This window comes from Pundamilia nyererei, unplaced genomic scaffold (assembly GCF_000239375.1).
Source record: "Pundamilia nyererei isolate P.nyererei 1_Seehausen unplaced genomic scaffold, PunNye1.0 scaffold00004, whole genome shotgun sequence".
Lineage (NCBI taxonomy): Eukaryota > Metazoa > Chordata > Actinopteri > Cichliformes > Cichlidae > Pundamilia > Pundamilia nyererei.
The window spans coordinates 3,875,727-3,894,540 of NW_005187405.1; the positions used below are offsets into that span (position 1 = coordinate 3,875,727).

General features: G+C 41.2%; 1 protein-coding gene across 3 annotated transcripts in view; it reads right to left on the reverse strand.

Moving 5' to 3' along the window:
• The window catches only part of kcnab1b (potassium voltage-gated channel subfamily A regulatory beta subunit 1b), a 44,111-nt gene that overhangs the window by 2,504 nt on the left and 22,793 nt on the right, over positions 1 to 18,814 (reverse strand). For all 3 annotated transcript variants that reach the window (XM_005721233.1, XM_013912860.1, XM_005721234.2), the window contains 9 exons: positions 15,638 to 15,675; positions 14,673 to 14,752; positions 14,161 to 14,205; positions 11,917 to 11,961; positions 9,840 to 9,883; positions 5,905 to 5,991; positions 1,858 to 1,943; positions 306 to 426; positions 133 to 227 (listed from right to left, as the gene is read on the reverse strand). In XM_005721233.1, the coding sequence (XP_005721290.1) occupies positions 133 to 227; positions 306 to 426; positions 1,858 to 1,943; positions 5,905 to 5,991; positions 9,840 to 9,883; positions 11,917 to 11,961; positions 14,161 to 14,205; positions 14,673 to 14,752; positions 15,638 to 15,675 (641 nt within the window). The remainder of the gene's footprint in view (positions 1 to 132; positions 228 to 305; positions 427 to 1,857; positions 1,944 to 5,904; positions 5,992 to 9,839; positions 9,884 to 11,916; positions 11,962 to 14,160; positions 14,206 to 14,672; positions 14,753 to 15,637; positions 15,676 to 18,814) is intronic.

The following is an 18,814-nucleotide window of genomic DNA, read 5'->3' on the forward strand; positions in this document are numbered from 1 at the left end:
TGTCTCAAATACACTGTCTCACTGTGAAATGGAAATGATCATACCTACTTTTAGTTTGTTTAGTTTGAACTGACATTGTCCCCAATATCAGTTCAAATATGTAGCACCACAGAGGTCAAATTTAACCTGTACCTTCATCGAGGCCCTGGAGGATTCTGGGATACCATTCTCGTACTTTCCTGTGATGATCCCGCAGGCCAAAGGTGACCAAGAGACCACACCCACACCTGCAAGATCACAGTCACAATTAAGCAACAAGCAAATTAGGCAAATTTGATATTCAGAAAAATTTCCTTAAGACCTACCTATCTTATGGTAGAGCTCTGGAAGATGAGTTTCCACTTTTTCCCTCTGGAAGAAATGATACTCTGCCTGTTCACACACTGGTGGGATGAGATTGAACTGCCTGGCCACAGAATACGCTTCCTAAATGTGGAGCGGACAGAATGATGAGGATGGCAGAAAGTGATAAGGTAATGTGTAAGACTGACTCTTTGTATTTAATGACTTTTATCGCTCCGCTGTTCTTTGTATAGCACAAGGAAACTGCACATCTTTCACAGCGCTGACAGCTTCAGCAACAACAACAACATTTAGACACTTTAGTCACTGAACTCTGTTCACATTTGTTTATACAATGCAAAACATCACATGTGAGGCTGATCATCAGAGTCAGTGGTCAGTCAGTTTCAACACTATATATTTTTTCTTTTTAGCCAAGCACATCCTAACCAGGGTTACTGTAGTAAAACTAAACAAAAAGCTACAACTAAAGTGTGAAGTTAGCAGAAATAAATTATAAACGATAATAGCTGAAACAATGTTATGTACTCACAAAACTATCTAAAAGATTTTCTTTTTTTAGATATAAAGGATATTTTCATAGTTTTAGTCATTGTAAATGGTACATCTCTTTATTTAGACTTCAGCTAATTTAAAAACTACCTTCAATGAGTGATTCATTTATATTGTAATATCTATCTTGAATGGGAAATTTTTGCCCCTGATAAAACACTCTTTACATTTTTTAATGATTAAGAAAACTGAGGTTACCACAAGATAACACTACGGATTTTTAATGCAATACAAATCAAACCAATCTGGAAATGAACTGAAACAAAACTAAACTGGACATTGAAATTGAAACAAGTAAATAAATTAATTAATGAAATCAAATTTAAATAAAAAAAATTATTCTAAAATATATAAAACATAAAAGTGATGCAAGTAAAGTTTATAGAGAGCACTGCATGTCTCTGTCTGATTTTTTCATTGTATTCATGGTAAAAAATCATAACAAGGATTAAAAAGAACCTGATGTACTCTCACTGGCCAATTCATTAGATACACCTGTTTAACGCCAAATATCTGATCGGCCAAATCACATGGCAGCAATGTAATATATTAAGCATGTAGATCTGTTAAGCTTACCAGCTGAAGTTCAAACTGAGCATCACAATAAGGAAGAGAGGTGATTTAACTTTCTTTGAGCATGGCATGGTGGAGTTTTTCAGAAACTTCTAATCTACTGGGATTTTTCCCACACAGCCATCTGTACGTTTTACAGAGTAGGTCAAAAAGAGAAAGCATCCAGCGAGCAGCAGATCTCTGTGTGAAAAATGCCTTATTGATGCCAGAGCTCAGAGGACTGGTCAGACTACTTCAAAGAAGTCAACAGTAACTCAAATAACCACTGGATTCCACCCATGAAGGCAGGTTTGAAGACAAAAGGGGTTTTAACCCAGCAAGGTGTAACTATCGAAGTGACCAGTGAGTGCATATCAACCTATTACGCCTATTCATTTTTAAAATAAATACTCTGTCCTGGAAAGGTAAATACCTTTTCCTGTCACTCACCATGATCTCCATGGCAGACCACCGTGATGTCCCCCAGTACATGGCCATCCCCTGGTTGATCACATGTGTCATTGCTCTGACTATCTCTGCAAACATTAAAGAGCAGATATGTGCATCATCAATAACTGAACATTGAATGGAGTCATGCTAGAAATTTGAGAGGTTGTCTCAACAGCTTAACTTGCATTATTTTCACATTATAACATAGAAATTAGATTACAGCAATACTAAATTCAGTTTTTTTCTCTCATCAGGTAATAACACAATTATGAGAAGACTTGCAGGTTCAAAGAAGATTCCAAGAGCTTTAAAACTTTGGTAAAACTGCAGGACAATGAAAAAGATAAGTGGATCCTTGAAGTGTCCAGCCTCTTCTTTTAAACCCATGTGTGAGCAGATATTGTTTGCTGGGGTCACACTACTTAATGAGGCCAAAGGCTGCAGGGTTAAAAGACTCAGCTGCCTGTGCCGTGGAGGAAACCACAGCAAAAATACTGAAGGGGCTGAAGTCAGCAGCAGCGGCCTTCAGTGGTTTGTGTATTTGTGCCTCAGGATGTGGCAGGAAAGTAGCGTTTTTTTGAAAAAGTGGAAGAGTTAAATAGTTTTTAATAAAAACCCCTGCGAAGTACTTTCTCAAAGGATATCTAACGCATGAAGAGAAACAGCTATTATTCTGAATGTGTGTGCGTTAAATGCTACACGCAAACTTTCTAATTACTAAAGAAACCAAAGGCAGTGTGATCAAGTAATTCATGAGATTATTTTCAGTCTGTAAAGGAATTAATAAACCATCTGCCACCTTAGTACAATGCTGCATGCAAAATGTGAAGCAGAAAGGCTGGATATGAGGGTGAGGAGATGAGAGCGCAGAGTGTGATTAAAAAAAGAGCGATTCCTTTTCATCAGTAGTTTTCTCTCTCTAGACTGAAATGTAGCTTTGTGAGAGACAGAGAGCAAGTGTGCATGTGGGTGAAGCAGGTGGGAGGGTAGAGGAATAACAGTACATCTGCTCCAAAGGGGATGGAGGGAGGAAGGGAGGGAGGGATTTGGAGGGATGTAAAGATAGAAGGAAAAAAAAATGCTGCGAACCATGTAGCAACCTCAGAGGCACACACAGTTAATAACAGTTTGCAAATACACGTATAATCCATCTCAATGCCGGGAGGGGAAAAAAAAGATGACACCTTGATTCATTGAAACGTTCAAGTCTTAACATAAAGTTTCTTGCCACAAGGGCTCGATGAGTCATCAGCTCCAACAGCAGATGCCACACTGATCCTGTGCTCAGGTGAGATGTGCTGCAAACACCATTGACACCCCACTCACAAAAAACAAACAAAAAACACACCGCAGTGTTTTCCCGGAGGGTGATGTGGGTGAAGCTGTGGGCAAAAACACGCAATGAAGAGCGCACACGTGAAAAAATGAATGTGTGACATCAGTGTACAATTTAGATGCCGAGATTGCATTTGCACAAATATGCAGAAGCCAATTAGCCTAGCACGCAAAGAACAGAGGAAAAGGGATATAGAAACAGGCTCTGCGCAAAGCTAACAAAATCCAAGTAACGCATCTCAAAGCACTCTCATTAGTACAGAAACATATCAAACTTAAAAACTGCTTGGCTGCTAGCCAGAGTTAGTCAGCAACACACCCCAAGGTCTGGAACATTGGCCAGCTTCAGCCGGCAGGTATCACAGTGCAGCACAGAGGGTGTAAGAAAGCCTCCAACTCCCACTGATATCCATATTTGTCTGGGCAGGTATCTCTGAGGATGTCATTTCAGAGAGTTTCTTTATAGTGAGGCGTCTAACAGCGGGGACGTAGAACACAACTAAAAATATTGCTCATTTATGGAAATATGTCACATCACAGGAGATTGTCAGTGACAGATGAGACCCGTTCTAAGTGATACGACTCTGGAAAAAAAGCGTGGGGAAAGAAATAATAAAGATACGTTTAGTAATGCTGAGTAAGTGAGATCATTTTCCATGCTCTTCTTCTGTAATGAACAGTTGAGGAGAGAGAGGTGATGTCCTGGCACTTTGCATTGCTAGCTAAGGGGTTCATGTTCAGTGTGCTGTGGCGGTTTCATTTCATTTGCTAGAGAATAACACTCGGCTGGAAGGACTGATAAAAAATCATTTTACTGATGCCATCTGTCTGCCTCTGCATTCTGTTCTTTATTCAATTGGTCTGGGGTATTTTCATATTCAGCTTATTGAATGGCTTCACTCCTCTCTCAAATCAAATGTGATTCTGAGTGACTGGGTACCAATGTTGCGGCTGGATTTGGGCGAGTTATTCTGCGAGCTACCCTTGTACCTATTCATTCAATGAATTGACTGTGGCACACACGCCCCTCCTTCGAGAACCTTCTTGTCACATTCAGCTGGAGAAAAACTCGCATAGCGTCTCATCACTTTGACAGCTGCTCTAGTAAAGAGCAGTCAGAGAAAGGGGAGACAGAGTCTTCCGTGAAGGAAGAAGTTGTATATTTGCAGCACGCACTTGGTCTGTCCCTGCTGTTGGACTGGATACGAGCCAAAAAGAAAGAAAGAAAAAGACAAAAGAACAAGCAGGGAGACGACACGGGTGCAGAAAAGCATGACTCGATGGAAGAAGAAAAGCAATGATTATAACAAAGGCAGACTCTGCAGCCATGACATCACTTTTTTGGTCCCCACGGGGACGCAAGCTGTCTCACACAAAGTCGGAAGCAGTTAAAGTCACAAAAACAAATGCAAACACAGATGGATGCAGATTCACCTGTTCAGTGGCATATTTGAAACTACAGTGCTGTTTTGCTGTTTGGTGTTTTTGCTGTTAACACAGTTAAGGCTTTAGCAGCATGATGTTGGAGTGTCAGTCACGGAGAGATCTGCTAAACAGTCCCTTCATGCACGAGGTTCATCCTCGCTCCCTCACTCGCAAGTTTTTAAGGATGACTGATACCCTAACAATGATTTAGAAGGGTAGCCATGCTCCTTTGTATTAAATTATGAAGCAAACAAGACCAATTTCTCACGCTGACTAATGGGCCAAATGTGCTGCAGAGGTGATAAAAGCCTGCCTGCTTTACATTTGTCAGGATATATTTTTCAGCTGACGTCTCTCTCTCTGTTCACTTCCTATCATCTTGTCAGACTCTCAATCAGATCACAGTTCTTGACATGAGCTGAAGAGACTTCATCTGCAGGGGGCAAAAGACTAAAAGGTTTGATAGAGAAGGCTGCGGGGTCTGCCTGCTAGTCACCAGCCACTGGTACCAGTGACAGCAAGGACCCTGGAACGATCGCTATGACAGACAGGCCTCCCACAGTCTGTTGGCTCCCACGGGTGGAAGCGAAAGGGGAAGGAGGAGGGGGGTAAAGAGGAAAGAATGGAAAATATTTCAGTGAGATCAGTGCGCCTCCATCCTTTCACTCAAATACTACCTGTGGTTTGACAGTTTGTGTGGAAAGACAGAAAAGGGGCTCAAGTATCTGTGATGCCCACATGGCAAGGGAGAGATAATAGAGTAAGAAACTGGAAGTGTCTAAAAGAAATAAATGGTGGTAACATAAGGTAGATGTGTGGGAAAGGAAGCGCAAGAGCGTTAAAGAAAAATAGCACTCAGTAGGGCTTGTATCTAGTGAGACCAACCCAAAAATACACCAGCTTCCCCCATAGGGGCCGGATAATCCTGCTTCTGAAGAGCAGGGAGGGCTGGGAGCGGGTGCAGTTTGGAGACCCTGTGGAAGCTAGCGATCCCGCTGAGACAGAAGAGAAATAGAGGGAGACTGGTGGACTAAAATAGAGGGAAGAGAGACGAGGAAAGATTGTCATTTTACTTGTAATATGTTCGGGGATATGTCAGAGGAAAAACACATAAACCTGACCGCAAAAACAAACCCCCCTTTTGGTCAAAGCCAAAGGCCGCCGGTCCAGTACGGGCAGCGGCTTCATCAGAATTTCTCACCCTCTCATGTTACAGAACAACATGTATTGTCGCTGGCTCAACTCCCCCCCAACAGCCCCATGAAGTCTGGGTTGGCAATCACTTACCCTCCATGGGGGTATTGGTGTCTGTCCGGTTGGCAAAGACCACATCCACATACTCGAGTTGCATCCTCTGGAGGGAGCCCTTTAAACCTAGAGTGAGAAGACATAAGCCAGGTTTAGAGAGAGAGGTTTGGGTTCTAATAAAAGAAGACAGTTAATAGGAACCATGAGTCCTGGGTGTCCTTCTTATAATGGTGAAATAAATGGGCATATGCAAGGATACATAGAGTGTGACCTACATCTGCAGAAAAGAGAGATCTTTTTTATTTTCACTTTTTAGCCAACACCGCGACAGCGACATGCTTAGCTGGTAGGGGTGCCAGCTTCAAAAGAACAAGGGATATTCAAATGCATTCAAAAGTCACAGTTATGTCAGGTAAAAGGCAAAAACAATAATAATAATAAGGTGAAGTGGCTCCTGGGGGGGTTTGAGCTCAACATGTTCGTAAACATGACAAAGTGACAGTTGGCCACATGTGACTCAGAGCCTTCCAGCTGCATCTGGCCTGCTGCAGCTTTGATCCAGCTCGCGTTGCATTCAAGTTGTCATATTCAGTCTGGTTTACCTGGTACGTACAAATTATTTTTTGGCAAACCAAGAAAATGCTGCTTACCTACAAGCCTGCAGTACACCCAAGCAACACAAAACAAAACAAACAAACAAACAAACAAAAAGTCCTCTGTCACTTCATCGACTAATCCAACGCCACATCACCCACAGACAAATAATATGATTTCTGACTGCCAAATTTTATAATAGATGATTTACTGAGGGATAGTTTATGAAGATGTAAATTCTCAGTGTCCCACATACCAGGTAATGATCCTGATTATTCGGGGAGCTGATATTCCAGGAGGCTTTGTGGCCATTTAAAGACAAAGGACACGGCTCAGTTTTCGTTTTTAGTTTTGTTAATTTGCTTTCGTCATGGCCGTCATCCTGACTTGCTGCAGCAGAAGTCGGCTCCAGTTGCAGTAATATAATAATTAGCTATGGTAGTACTCTGTATGTTCCAGTAAATATTGACAGTGTGAGCATGAGTGCTAAACAGATGATTGGAATAAGCCATAATTTATATCAATAATCTTAGTGGCACATTGTAGTGTCAAGATTCACATAGTTAAACCTTTGGATGTTTTTGTTGCCCTTTTGTTTTAATAAAATAAGAAAAGATGATGTTTGAAAGAAAATTTTTATAAATGAAAATGCTGATTCGTTATACTTCAGGGCTTAACAGGCTGGTAATTAAGAGATGTGGGTCCAAATGCAGGACACAGGTAGTCAGAAATAAGTCTAAGCAGAATCCAGAACCCAGAGAATGACAAAGTCCAACCAGAACACAAAACAAGAAAAGATTAAAGATCCAAACAAAAGACATGAACACACAAACATGGAACTAACGCAGACTAGCTGACAGGCATTAAAAGGGGGACCTAACTCAAAAGATGAATTAGTATGGTGTCTACATGTAACACATGAATTATTTTAAACTATATCTTCTGGCACTTTGGTTCTAGCAGCCTATTGCAAAAATACATATTATGAATACACATTCCAATTCCTTTAGTTTAATCTAGAAAAAAACGCCAAAGATAACAGTTTCACAGACATAAAACTGTATTATGTATTAAACTGTACAGCAGATGAACAGTATCTGAAAGTCATGTCCGGTCAGAAATAGACTCAGTGGAAGAGTGGCTGCCAAGATGGGAAACGGGGAGAAAAGGCTATGATATATCTGAAAATCAGTAGCAACAGGTCTTATGGAGTAAATCCAGAGTGTATCCAAACTTTCTGTTCAAACCATCATCACTTTGTACGGAGGACATCAGGATAGAGGTGTAACAGTGAGTGTTTACAGGCATCTGTAAAACACGCTGGAAGCTCAGTCATGGTTTGGGAATTCATTTCACTTCATTTTGTAAAACTTACCAAAACTGACAGCACTGTGATTTTTATCCACAGTGCAATATCATCTGGCATCTGATTGGCAGTGGCTATATTTTCAGCGTGACAGTGAATGAAGATGCCAATGCTGTTCACTCACAAAGTTTGATAGCTTTACTTAGCACTTTACTCTGATTTCTAAAAACAAACATGCATATAAAAGATGTATAGAACACATTGCTCACTTCACAGGAATAGCTGTAATCAATACATATTTTCTAATTTAATTACTGTCACAACTACTCAGCTGTAAGTTTTATGCACCTGCCACCATTCTCACTGCACAAACAGGAATCAGTTTTGATTCAAAATTGTAATTTATAAGGTTCAGAACTATTTTCAGAGTTAATCACTGTCAAACCAAGCTCGCAGGCACCTTCTCTTAGATAAAAAAAAAACACCTGTGCAATCCTTTCTTATTGTTACATAAATAAATGCTGCTGGCAGCTGGTGGAGGAACCAAACAATTCAAAGCCTAGAGCCTGATCAGAAAGACGAGGGATCAGAGGAAAGGTCGCACTCAGTATTTGTTAGAGGAGTAACACTGTATGCTGAGGAGAGGATAAGTGACGGCAACAAAGTATTGCGAGCAGATCGGCCTCCACTCACGCACACACACAGAAGACCAGATGAAAGAAGAAAAGCGCACACAAGAGACTGTCGCACAAGACGACAGGAGAGTAACAGGGAGTCGAGGCAAAAGACACTCTCGCGCTTTTGAGTAAGCGCGTGTGTGCGTGGCAGATTAGTACCACAGGCTTCATCATCACCCACTAATCCCAGCTGAGAGTTATACTCTCCCTCCTACCATCACAGTCACTTATTCCTTCTTCTGTCGTTTGCACTCCCACAATCCCAGAAACACCCATTACACGGATCCTAATCTGAGCCTGCACCGTCATCACGAGAGGTTTCTGCTGTCTCGTGGATTAGCAGGAGTTCACTGGCTGTGAAAGGAGTCTATTTTTGGATCGGGAAAAAAGATGTGGAACAACAAAGCTACTGTATTGGCATCTGGGATAGAAGAATGCCTTCAATTGTGTTTTCTGTGAAAGAGCCTTAGAAAATGCTGAAGCTGTCTTTTTCCTGTGAGGATGACTCTAAAGAGACCTTGATTTTTCTTGCATCGTCACATTGATGCAAGAAAATGTTCTGCAGCTCTCTCTTTCGCTGATCATTAGGTTTTTACACCCTATCATATACACCCCTGAACATCACTTCAGTCCAGTCAAATGGCAGGCCTGCTGTGGCAGCCTGTAGTGAGGAAGATGATGGCAGCAGATGTTTCGCTCAGTCAGTTTATTAGACTTTGATGAAATGTTCCTCTCCACTTATGGCAGGGATGCTGCACCTTTCTCTTACAATTACATGGACAGCCAAATGGATTCATCTTTGCTAATACCGCTTATGCTTCCCCTCTCTGATGTTGGCTTTCACCCCATTTTCTCTTTTGTACTCTCTGTCCTTCTCTTCCAACCCTTTCTTAGCGCATTCCCCGTTTCTCGTTTGGGGGAGAGTTTCTGCAGCTGCAGTGAATGTTAATAATGTGGCAGAGAGCTGAGTCACTGCAGGAGGTGCATTGCGCTGTGAATCGGATGGCAAATTGTTTGGGAAGCGGGGTGGATCGAGCCAAGGGTACGAGAGCTAAAGTTTATTGTTATGAGTCTCATCAAGGCCCTAGCTCTTTTTAAAGGGGCTGACAGGAGAGACAGTCTGGACAGCACTATTAAATGATGCAACAGTTTCCTAGACAGACACCTGTGGCGGTATTACAAGAAGACGATACATCTGCGAGTGCCTAATGCACCACTGGTTAGTACGGCTTTCAAATTCAGCTGTGTTCATATCAAAAAGGCGAGAAGCGACGGAGGCTGGAACAAAGAGGGATGAGGAAAAGAGATAAAAGAGGGAGATTAGAGGAGTGCAGCGGGGCTCCGACTGGTGGGGTGATGTGAAGGACAAAGCAGAGGGAAGGAAATTGACTTGTTACCTTCAATGATGTGTTTTCTGTTGAGGCCTCTCTCTGTCTCCGCTCTGCAACAGGAGGGAAAGAAGTACATGTCAGGGGTGTCAGCGCATACTCTTCATTACTTCACAGCTCTCGCGAATTGAAGCAGCTCCAGAACAAACTTTGCAGTTTGTTTGCAGTGTCTGTCCTGATCACCTCTGATTTTTCTCATGGCTTCTCACTGAGCACAGAAGCAAATGCCTGATTTTTCTGTGCCTATTTAGGACTTGTTTAGACCAATAAGGCCAGCAGGTAAATTGCAATCAGCGCACAAAGTAATTTAAAGATAGCATGCAGAGTTTTTCCCTCGTTTGTCTGATTTCAGTCTATGATTTTCTTTGACTGCAGCACTACTCAGTATTATATTTATATAGCAGTACTTGTAGTTTATGCAACACTTATTCCATTTTCAACTTTAGACTGTATCATAACACTGTGTGATACAGTGTTATGACACTGCAGCCACCTATTGCTCTGCAAGTTTTGCAGTGAGTCGGGATAACATAAAGCTTCTTTCACGTGGATGTATCAGTATTTTAGAATTAGTACAATTCTGAAAGGAGACAATCTGCACTTTTGATACATATGTACATGTTCCCTTAAGACAACTGTAGCATTTTTACATTTGCTTAAACTCAACTTTATATTCTCACTGTGTATTTTTACTTATTGTTTGGAATTTTTAAGGATCCATCCATCTTCCTCCACCTATCTTATTCAGAGTAGCCGTTGGGCTTTTGCCTATCCCAGCTGTCATAGTTTGGTTGGCGAATTACTCCTTGGACAGGTCGCTAAGCTATTGCAGGGCTAACCCATAGAGACTGCCAGTTTAGAGTCACCAATGAAGCTAAGATGCTTGTCTTTGGACTGTGAGAGGAAGCCAGAATGCCTGGAGAGATCCCACGCACACATGGAGAGAAGATGCACACACTATACACAGAAGACCGTCTTGCTGTGAGTGCAGTGGCACTAACTACCACACCACCGTGCTGCCCCAGTTTAAGAATATAGATATTAAATGCGTCACTATGTTCAGCTGGTTGATAAATTGTCAGACATGCATTGCTAAGTGTGTAGTGTAGCCCACACATCATTTCTGGGAGTTGTTTTGCTAAAAACAGCTGCTGGTTCATTTGGAAATGACACTGGTAACAGTGGCGCTAACTGCTTTCCAATGACTTGTCTCTAGGCTCACTTGTGTTTACTCAGGCACTTAAAGATTTTCCCCACCCCTGCATTTTCCTTTTCCACTTTGTTCCTCTCGTCTGTTTCTGCTCCAGCGTGTTTGTTTTTGTTCAGATGCCCGCGACTTGCCTTACTTCTCGCCTTGCTTCATTTCACACTTTCGTTTTCTTCCTCCCTGTTTCCTATGGTTTTTCCAGAGTGCTTATGGGATATAAACGGACTTCAAACACAATGCATGCCATCCTTCCTCCATGTTATTGTTACTTTTTGTGCAAAAGACTGAAGAAACGCAATAGAGAGGAAATATGAATCTTGCAAATATCCAGGCATCCTGGGATGAACTGATGTTTGACAAGCGAGCTGTGAGACAGTCTCGTAGCTCACTCAGCTGGGGGTTAAGCAGTTGTTCTTTAAATCCATCTGTGTTGGAGAGATTTGAAATACCTTGACAGAATTCAGAGAGGATGAGTTTTAATTAAATTTACACAATTGAGGCTTGGCTCTAGTGTTCTTAGCCGTGTAAGAATAGTCAAACAGTACGTGGATGTACCCATAGCCAGAAGACTTTTAGATACAGATGGCCACTAATGCAGACTGAGAATATTTTAGCGTGACAGCAGAAGCAGCTATGACTTTGGGCAGTTTGGCAAGAAAGCTGAGGGTGGCTAGAAGAGTAAGGAAAAGGGGTTGAGACATGCTGTCATTTTGTCCTCCACATCTGTGTCCTTGCGCTCTGTGTCATCTGTGTCACGCTCGCTGCAGCTGGAGGCAACGTTTTAAAGAATAGGCTCGTGTATGTGAGATGGCCTGACTGTCTGAGAAAGAAAACCCACCTGCTGGACACATGGATAAATATGTATGAACACATACTTACTTTCCTCCCCAGTACAGCTTTGTGGTGATCACCAGACTGGATCTCCTGCAGGAAGACCGTCAGACGCATCAAAAGACCATTAAAAAAAGGTGTTCTCAAAAAGATGATATGTATATGACCATACCTGCATGTGAGCATGATGAAATCTGCCTATGTGTACAAATCAGTGCAATCAGCTATATTTATGTCAGCTGCCTTCCATCCTACACTGCACTTCAAACATCGAGTAAGTCATAGAGTATAATGACCACAGGGTGACTCTTTTTTTCTTTGAATTCTAGCAAGACAGCTCCCTCACTATAACCCACCCGCCATGCTTGAATGATCAATAATTTAAACAGGTCCACAGCTGAGGTGAGGTCGGGCAGAGAGCTGGCGTGAGCAGTTAAAAGGGGTGACGCGCATAACTGGGTTTTCTCTCGGCAGTGCATGCAGCAGAGCGAAATATAAGAAGGATATATTATCGATGTTTTCTGTGGCGGAGCTACAGTTCACGCTCACCAGCATCTGTTTTGATTTGACATGAGCAAATTTGTCAAGTTTACACTTTCATTTAATGAATTGATTTATATAATATATCAAGTGAATTAATGTTGCTTGAAAATTTTCCACTTAACGTGGGAGGCATGGATGCTTGTTCTCAACATTGAACTAACTAATGTCACCAATACACAAAGCTTGAAAACAGATAAACACAAACATTTTGTGCATTTTGTACACCAGAATTATTAGGCTGCTTCATGTGGTTCGCTAACCATGCCTACCTCCACATAAAGCATGTTTGAAATAATTTACAACAAGGGTCCCAGGATAGAACTGAGGGGCTGCAATTCAACTGAAGGAATAAGGAAGAAAATAATAACAATTACTTTCTACCTAATCTTTGTGCACTATTTTGGTTTGCAACTATAGGTTCCTACAAAGTTAACAACACTTGCTCATCGGTATATTTTAGCAGATTTAGGTATTAAATGCTAAACCTCAAAACATGCTTATACTGGGATAATATCAGGACATTTACAGTAGCAGTAAGGATGCTTATGTTTTCATGTTTATCTATGAAAACATCTCGCTAATTACTAGCCAAGTGGTAGAACAAATCCTCCAGAAATGGAGAAGGTTTGCCTTCTTAGTAAAAATTGTTGCCCAGAGCTGCAGCCAACATGTGTCAAAAGATGAAACTTTTCCTGTTTGTGTCACTCTTTTATGCTGAGAGACTAGCTAGACAGTATTTGGCCGTCACTTCCATCCAAACTGTAGATGACTGCAGCTGTTAGTGACCAAGGCAATTACAGGGAGGTGGGACACAAGGGAAAAATTGGGGCCATTGACTGGACCCTAGACCTGTGTGACTGGGGCTTTAGCAGTCATTTTCCCACCAGCTGCCATCAGCTTCCTTTTGCAACCAATTGGGGAATTCAAATTTTTCCCACATGACGGGTGGTTGCCAGATGGTTACTCACCAGTCTCAAGGCTTCTAGGCCTATGTGACTGGGGCCTTAGTCATTTAATCCTGCACTCTCAGCATAAAAGTCCAAAATGGCCAACAAGCTGTGTCTGCAAAACCTCAGTAGAAAGTCTACGGGAAAACGGAGCTCTGCCAGGACCTCTGTAACGCTGCCGCTGACTTCATGGTCTCGGTTGCATCAAGTTTATTCTCTAAATTTTGGCACTCATTAGCTTCCAGCTTGTGACTGACAAATCGGTAGCCGATGAGCGTGGAATTTCGCAGTAAAATCTGGATTCAAAATGACAAGTGATGGTGAAATGACTCATCTTGAAGCTATAGTCCATGATGAGGGATAAGAAGTAGACCAGAATGGATGCATGGGGACTGCTTTAGGTGCCAACAGTTTTGTTTAATTCTTTTATATTTCAAAAAGTAAGTGCTCCATATGCAAAGACAGTTTCCCACGTGGAGGGACCTTTGTGATAAACTGAAGTACCAGCTGTGAATCAGGTGTTATCACCCATGTCAGTGCCTGTTAACTCTGATGCTCTTGAATGGTTGAAAATCCCTGGAACGAAGCTCCGAAATCTTATGGAAAACCCTTTCACAAGAGCGAATGCTCATATAGCAGCAATTTAAAACCTGTGAATTTTAAATGGCATGTGCTTAATATACACACACCTGTTTGTGAGATGTTTGCGTTTTGGCATGCTGTATGTTCAGCGATACAGTGCATATGCAATCAAAAACACATTCTTGGATTCTTTTCGCTTTGTTGAGACACAACACTTTACCTCCAGCACTTTTTCTTGATGATGTTTCCCAGGATTATCTCTGCTCTGTAAAGAAAAACACAAGAGATAATATGATTAGATCCCAGACTTCCAGTTCTCTTGCAGCATTGTAAGTGTGTTATCTGCCACAAATCTGCACCATGAATGCCTGATTAAAAATCAGAAGGAGCCCAAGATAATGGGTAAATGCCTCCTGTACTGTGCGCCTGAATTTCACCAGCGACCTTTAAAATGAATATTCATCCCCGTAAAACTCAACTGTGCTCCGCATTATTCACACAGACGATGCCCAGGCGAGGTAAATTGAGCTGTGAACATAATGCGGAGCCTCCAGTGTTGAATAAGATTATGTAAATCACTTTAGAGTCACAGCTACCTTTCATTTTTGGCTTCCTCAGGTGCATTATTCCTGGTCAGGGCCTAAACCTTGTTAACATCTTTTGTCCTGCGGAAGAAAAAAGCTAACAGGACCAAAAGTAGTAGTGTGATTACAAATGGGAGACATCACTCACTTCCCCCCGGAGTAGACCTCGGCTGTGTCGAAGAGGTTGACCCCGCTCTCGTAGGCGATAGTCATCAGCTGCTCTGCCACCTGACACAGGCAAAAAAAGTTTCCTCATGAAGCTCAGTGTGGCATAAGGCACTTCTATAAATAATAACCAAATTACACTTCAAAAAGGCGGGAAATTCCCTGAAGAAAGGAGTGTACGTCTGTTTACTGTTGAAATGCACATCCTCCAGGAAACTGTACAGTCTGCTTGTTGATTAAAGCTGTTTACTGCGCAGTGTATTTCCCACACTTTTTGACCTACTTCTTGCTCTTTATTCAGAGGATGATGTTTGAAAGGCCAGTTTAGTCGTGAGGACCTCCTCTGCCTGTACCAAGCTCTTATTTTGTTTTGTTTGTGCCTCTCTTAGCCCTTGTGTTTTATAAGCAATGATAAGATGTCCCCACTTCAGTATTTTCTCCCATCTAAGGCCAGAGCAGGACACTGGGAGAGGTCTTTTGCTTATCCTGTGAGAGAAATAGGATCTGATTACTTGGCTTTGGTAGAGCCACGAGGGACTTACTGTAGCAGCTTGCCGTGATATTGGGAAATTGATACCAGAATGATAACTGTGGTCTCACACCCACACCATTTTATATCCAGTTACACTAAATTACTCCCATTGGGGCCACAAATTGTTTTTTGTAAATGGTCTTACTTGTTGTATTTGGGTCTAGCTGAGTCTAAAATAGAGCATGAATAATACCGCATATTTAAGGAGTAAATAAACAATGTAGCCGAAGCCACTCTGATGCTACTGATTTAACTACTCTAAATACCCCAAATATCTTTTTCTGTATTCTTTAAAAAGGAAAATGCTGCAGATTGGGAACAGATATAATGTTTAATAGAAAAATGATCAAGTTATATGTCTAATCTGAGAAAAGGAGGTGTGTCAGCTGATTGATGGATCTGACATGAAGTCTTACCTCGTCAGAGATCTGACCTCCAAATGTTACCCATGTTCCTGTGGGGGGAAAGTCATCGTAAAATATTTGTAACAAACAACAACATAGACGACCTTTTGCATGTAAAAGTCACTCATAGTGTCTTCTAATTAATAATTTGACATTTTTGGCATGGAGACATGACAAAATGCTTTCTGCCCTAAGGCCGTCACAGACAAATGTCACTACAGATTAAAAGAGAAATGACTCCATTATGCCATGTGTACAGATTTGCAGTTTAAAAACAGTTTAAAGGAGAGCGACAAGCATTGTCGTGTAATGCACTGTGTTTTTAGGTGGGATCCTTGAGGTGTTGTAGGGTTTGGGGGGAGTTCCTGTGTGTGTTTGCATTAAACGGCAGACCTATCTATCCATCCATCCACTGCAAACCTGCATATCTCCTGAAGCATAGAGTAAAAACTTTCACAGGAAAAGTCAACTTGGACTCGTGTGATTATTTGTCTGGATATTTCTTTTTCTGATTAGTTTCTGCAAAAGGTTGGTGCACACAGGGCATGTTAAAAGCACACCACGCAAGCACACAAAAACACGCACACTTTAATAGATGATTTACATTTTGTACTGAACTACCTGTGTGCTCAGTATGATATTGCGCGCACATAGTTGCTTTCAAACTTGTAAATGAAATGAGTCATACCACAGCCTGATCTAAGCATGATTTTTTCCACTTAACATAAGCAAGGTAACCGATGTAATGCAACAAGTTAATAAGTAGAAGCCACGTATTCAAGTATTTGTATCTTTAAATTGACCAAAGCCTGCCGTTTCTGTCTTACAGTGCCATGAAAAAGTATTTGCACCTTTCTTGTTTTCACACTGTAATTTTCACACTGAAATGTTTCAGATCATTAAACAAATATAATGATAAATACAAAATGCAATTAATGTAATGTAATGTGTATGTGTTAGTCCCCATAGGGAAATAGTTCCTCTGCATTTAACCCATTCACCCAGTGAAGCAGTGGGCAGCCACCAATGCAACGCCCGGGGAGCAGTGTGTAGGGACGGTACCTTGCTCAGGGGTACCTCAGGGTAGCCGTTCAGTGGAGTTGAACCCCCAACCTTCCGATCATGGGGCCACCACTCTACCTACTGAGCTATTAAGTTATGATTTCATTTATTTAAGGGCAAAGTGTAAAAAACAAATGTCCCCACCTTTGTTAAAGCATGAAATAACTTTGATTAACCACATGTTTTTCAAAAGCTGAGTTCATTTTCACTTGCCGTATCACAGAGCTGATTACTGTGGCACCTGTTGGATCAAGAAATCCCTTAAATAGAACCTGACTGACAAAGTGAAGTCAGCAAAAAGTCTCAAAAAACAACACGTCAAAAAACAGTCGATAAACACTTCACTGACATCTATTGGTCTGGAAAGGGTTACTATGACATTTCCAAGGCTTTGGGACTCAGTGAACCACAGCGAGAGCCATTATCCTCAAATGTAGAAAATCTGGAACAGTGGTGAACCTTCCCAGCAGAGGCCAGACCGACTCATCCAGGAGGTCAAAAAAGAACAAAAAGAACTGCAGGCCTCACTTGTCTCAATCAAGAGAAGGACTGTGCAGAAATGTCCTCCTTTTTTGATCAGCAGTAAGAGAAAACTGCTGCTAATCAAAAAAGACACAAAGGCTCATCTCACATTTGTGAAAACAACTTGATGACCCCTAAGACTTTTAGGAAAATAATCTGTGGACTGATGAGATAAAAACTGAACATTTTTGAAAGGTTAAATCCCCATTACATATGCATAAAATTTATACATCATTTCATACAAAACAAATCCTGCCAACAGTCAAATATGTTGGTCATAGTTTGACAGTCTGGGGCTTCTTTGCTTCTTCAGGAGCTGGACAACTTGCATTAAATGATGGAAACAGAAACAGAATAAATTCTGTCCTTCTCTACCAGAAAATCCTGAAGGAGAATGTCCGGCTATCACTTTGTGTCTAGAAGCTCAAGCTTGCTTGGGTTGAGCAGTAAACACACACGCAAGTCCACCTCTGAATGTCTAAGAAATAAGATTATGAAGGTTTTGAAGTGTCCCATTTCCAGACTTCAGTCAGAGGACGGAGTGAGATGCTTTGGCATGACCTTGAACAATCCGTTCATGCTTGAAAACCCTCCAGTGAGGCTGAATTAAAACAATTCTGCAAAGAGTTCCTCCACAGAAATGAGAAAGACTCATTGTCAGTAATCACAAATGCTTGACTGCAGTTCTTGCTGCCAAGAGTGACACAACCAGTTATTAGGTTTGGGTGGTAATCAGTTTTCCCCACTGGGCCAGGTGGATTTGGATAGCTATTTTCCCCTTAATAAATTAAACCATCAATCTTTGGAATAAATGATGATTTTGATTATCTGAAACATTTAAGTGTGACAAATAAAAATGGGGGCAAATACTTTTTTTACAGCATTTAACATAAACATTTATTAATATATAGCAGATGTTGTATTAAGGCTGATGAACTGAGAACAATTCCCCAAACTTTATTTAAGCATAAAATTCTTGGTTTTGCTGACCTGAAGCAGATTCCTGAAGTGGGAACAAAGGCTTCTTTTATACCAATGAAAACTGAATAATCCGCACCCTGCTTGTGAAATCCAGTATGCAATCTATTAAACATCTGTGGACTGCACTGATGTGCAGTAATCTTGTCTATACTGTAGACAGACACCCTTAGAGTCTCTGTCCTTCTTTAGTATAGGACGAAGACAGCTATTGTTAGAATTTATCTGTTGTCTCAGTTTTCTCTTGCCTGCTCCTGTCACATAAAGCTTGTCACTATCGCCCACTAATAAGAAATAATTGAAAAGCTGGTGTAAAATCTGTAGCCAAATGCGTCAGAAGTATAACACCAGGCTGGTGTTGGCTCAGCCTGATTTTTTAAGAACTGGCACGGACCAAAAAGAAAAAAAAAAATCAATTAAATTGTTACGTGCAGGTTAGTTTTAAAAACACAGCTACAAAACTAAGTTATTCAGACACGTATCGAGACAAATAATAAATTACCAGTGCTCCTTTCTATATAGGAAAGGTGATAAAATAAATGAATGTAATGTAAGAAATAATGCAGCTGAATCTGTAACCAGTGGTCTTTACTCAAGAAAGTAATGTATTACGCATGATTTGTTGTT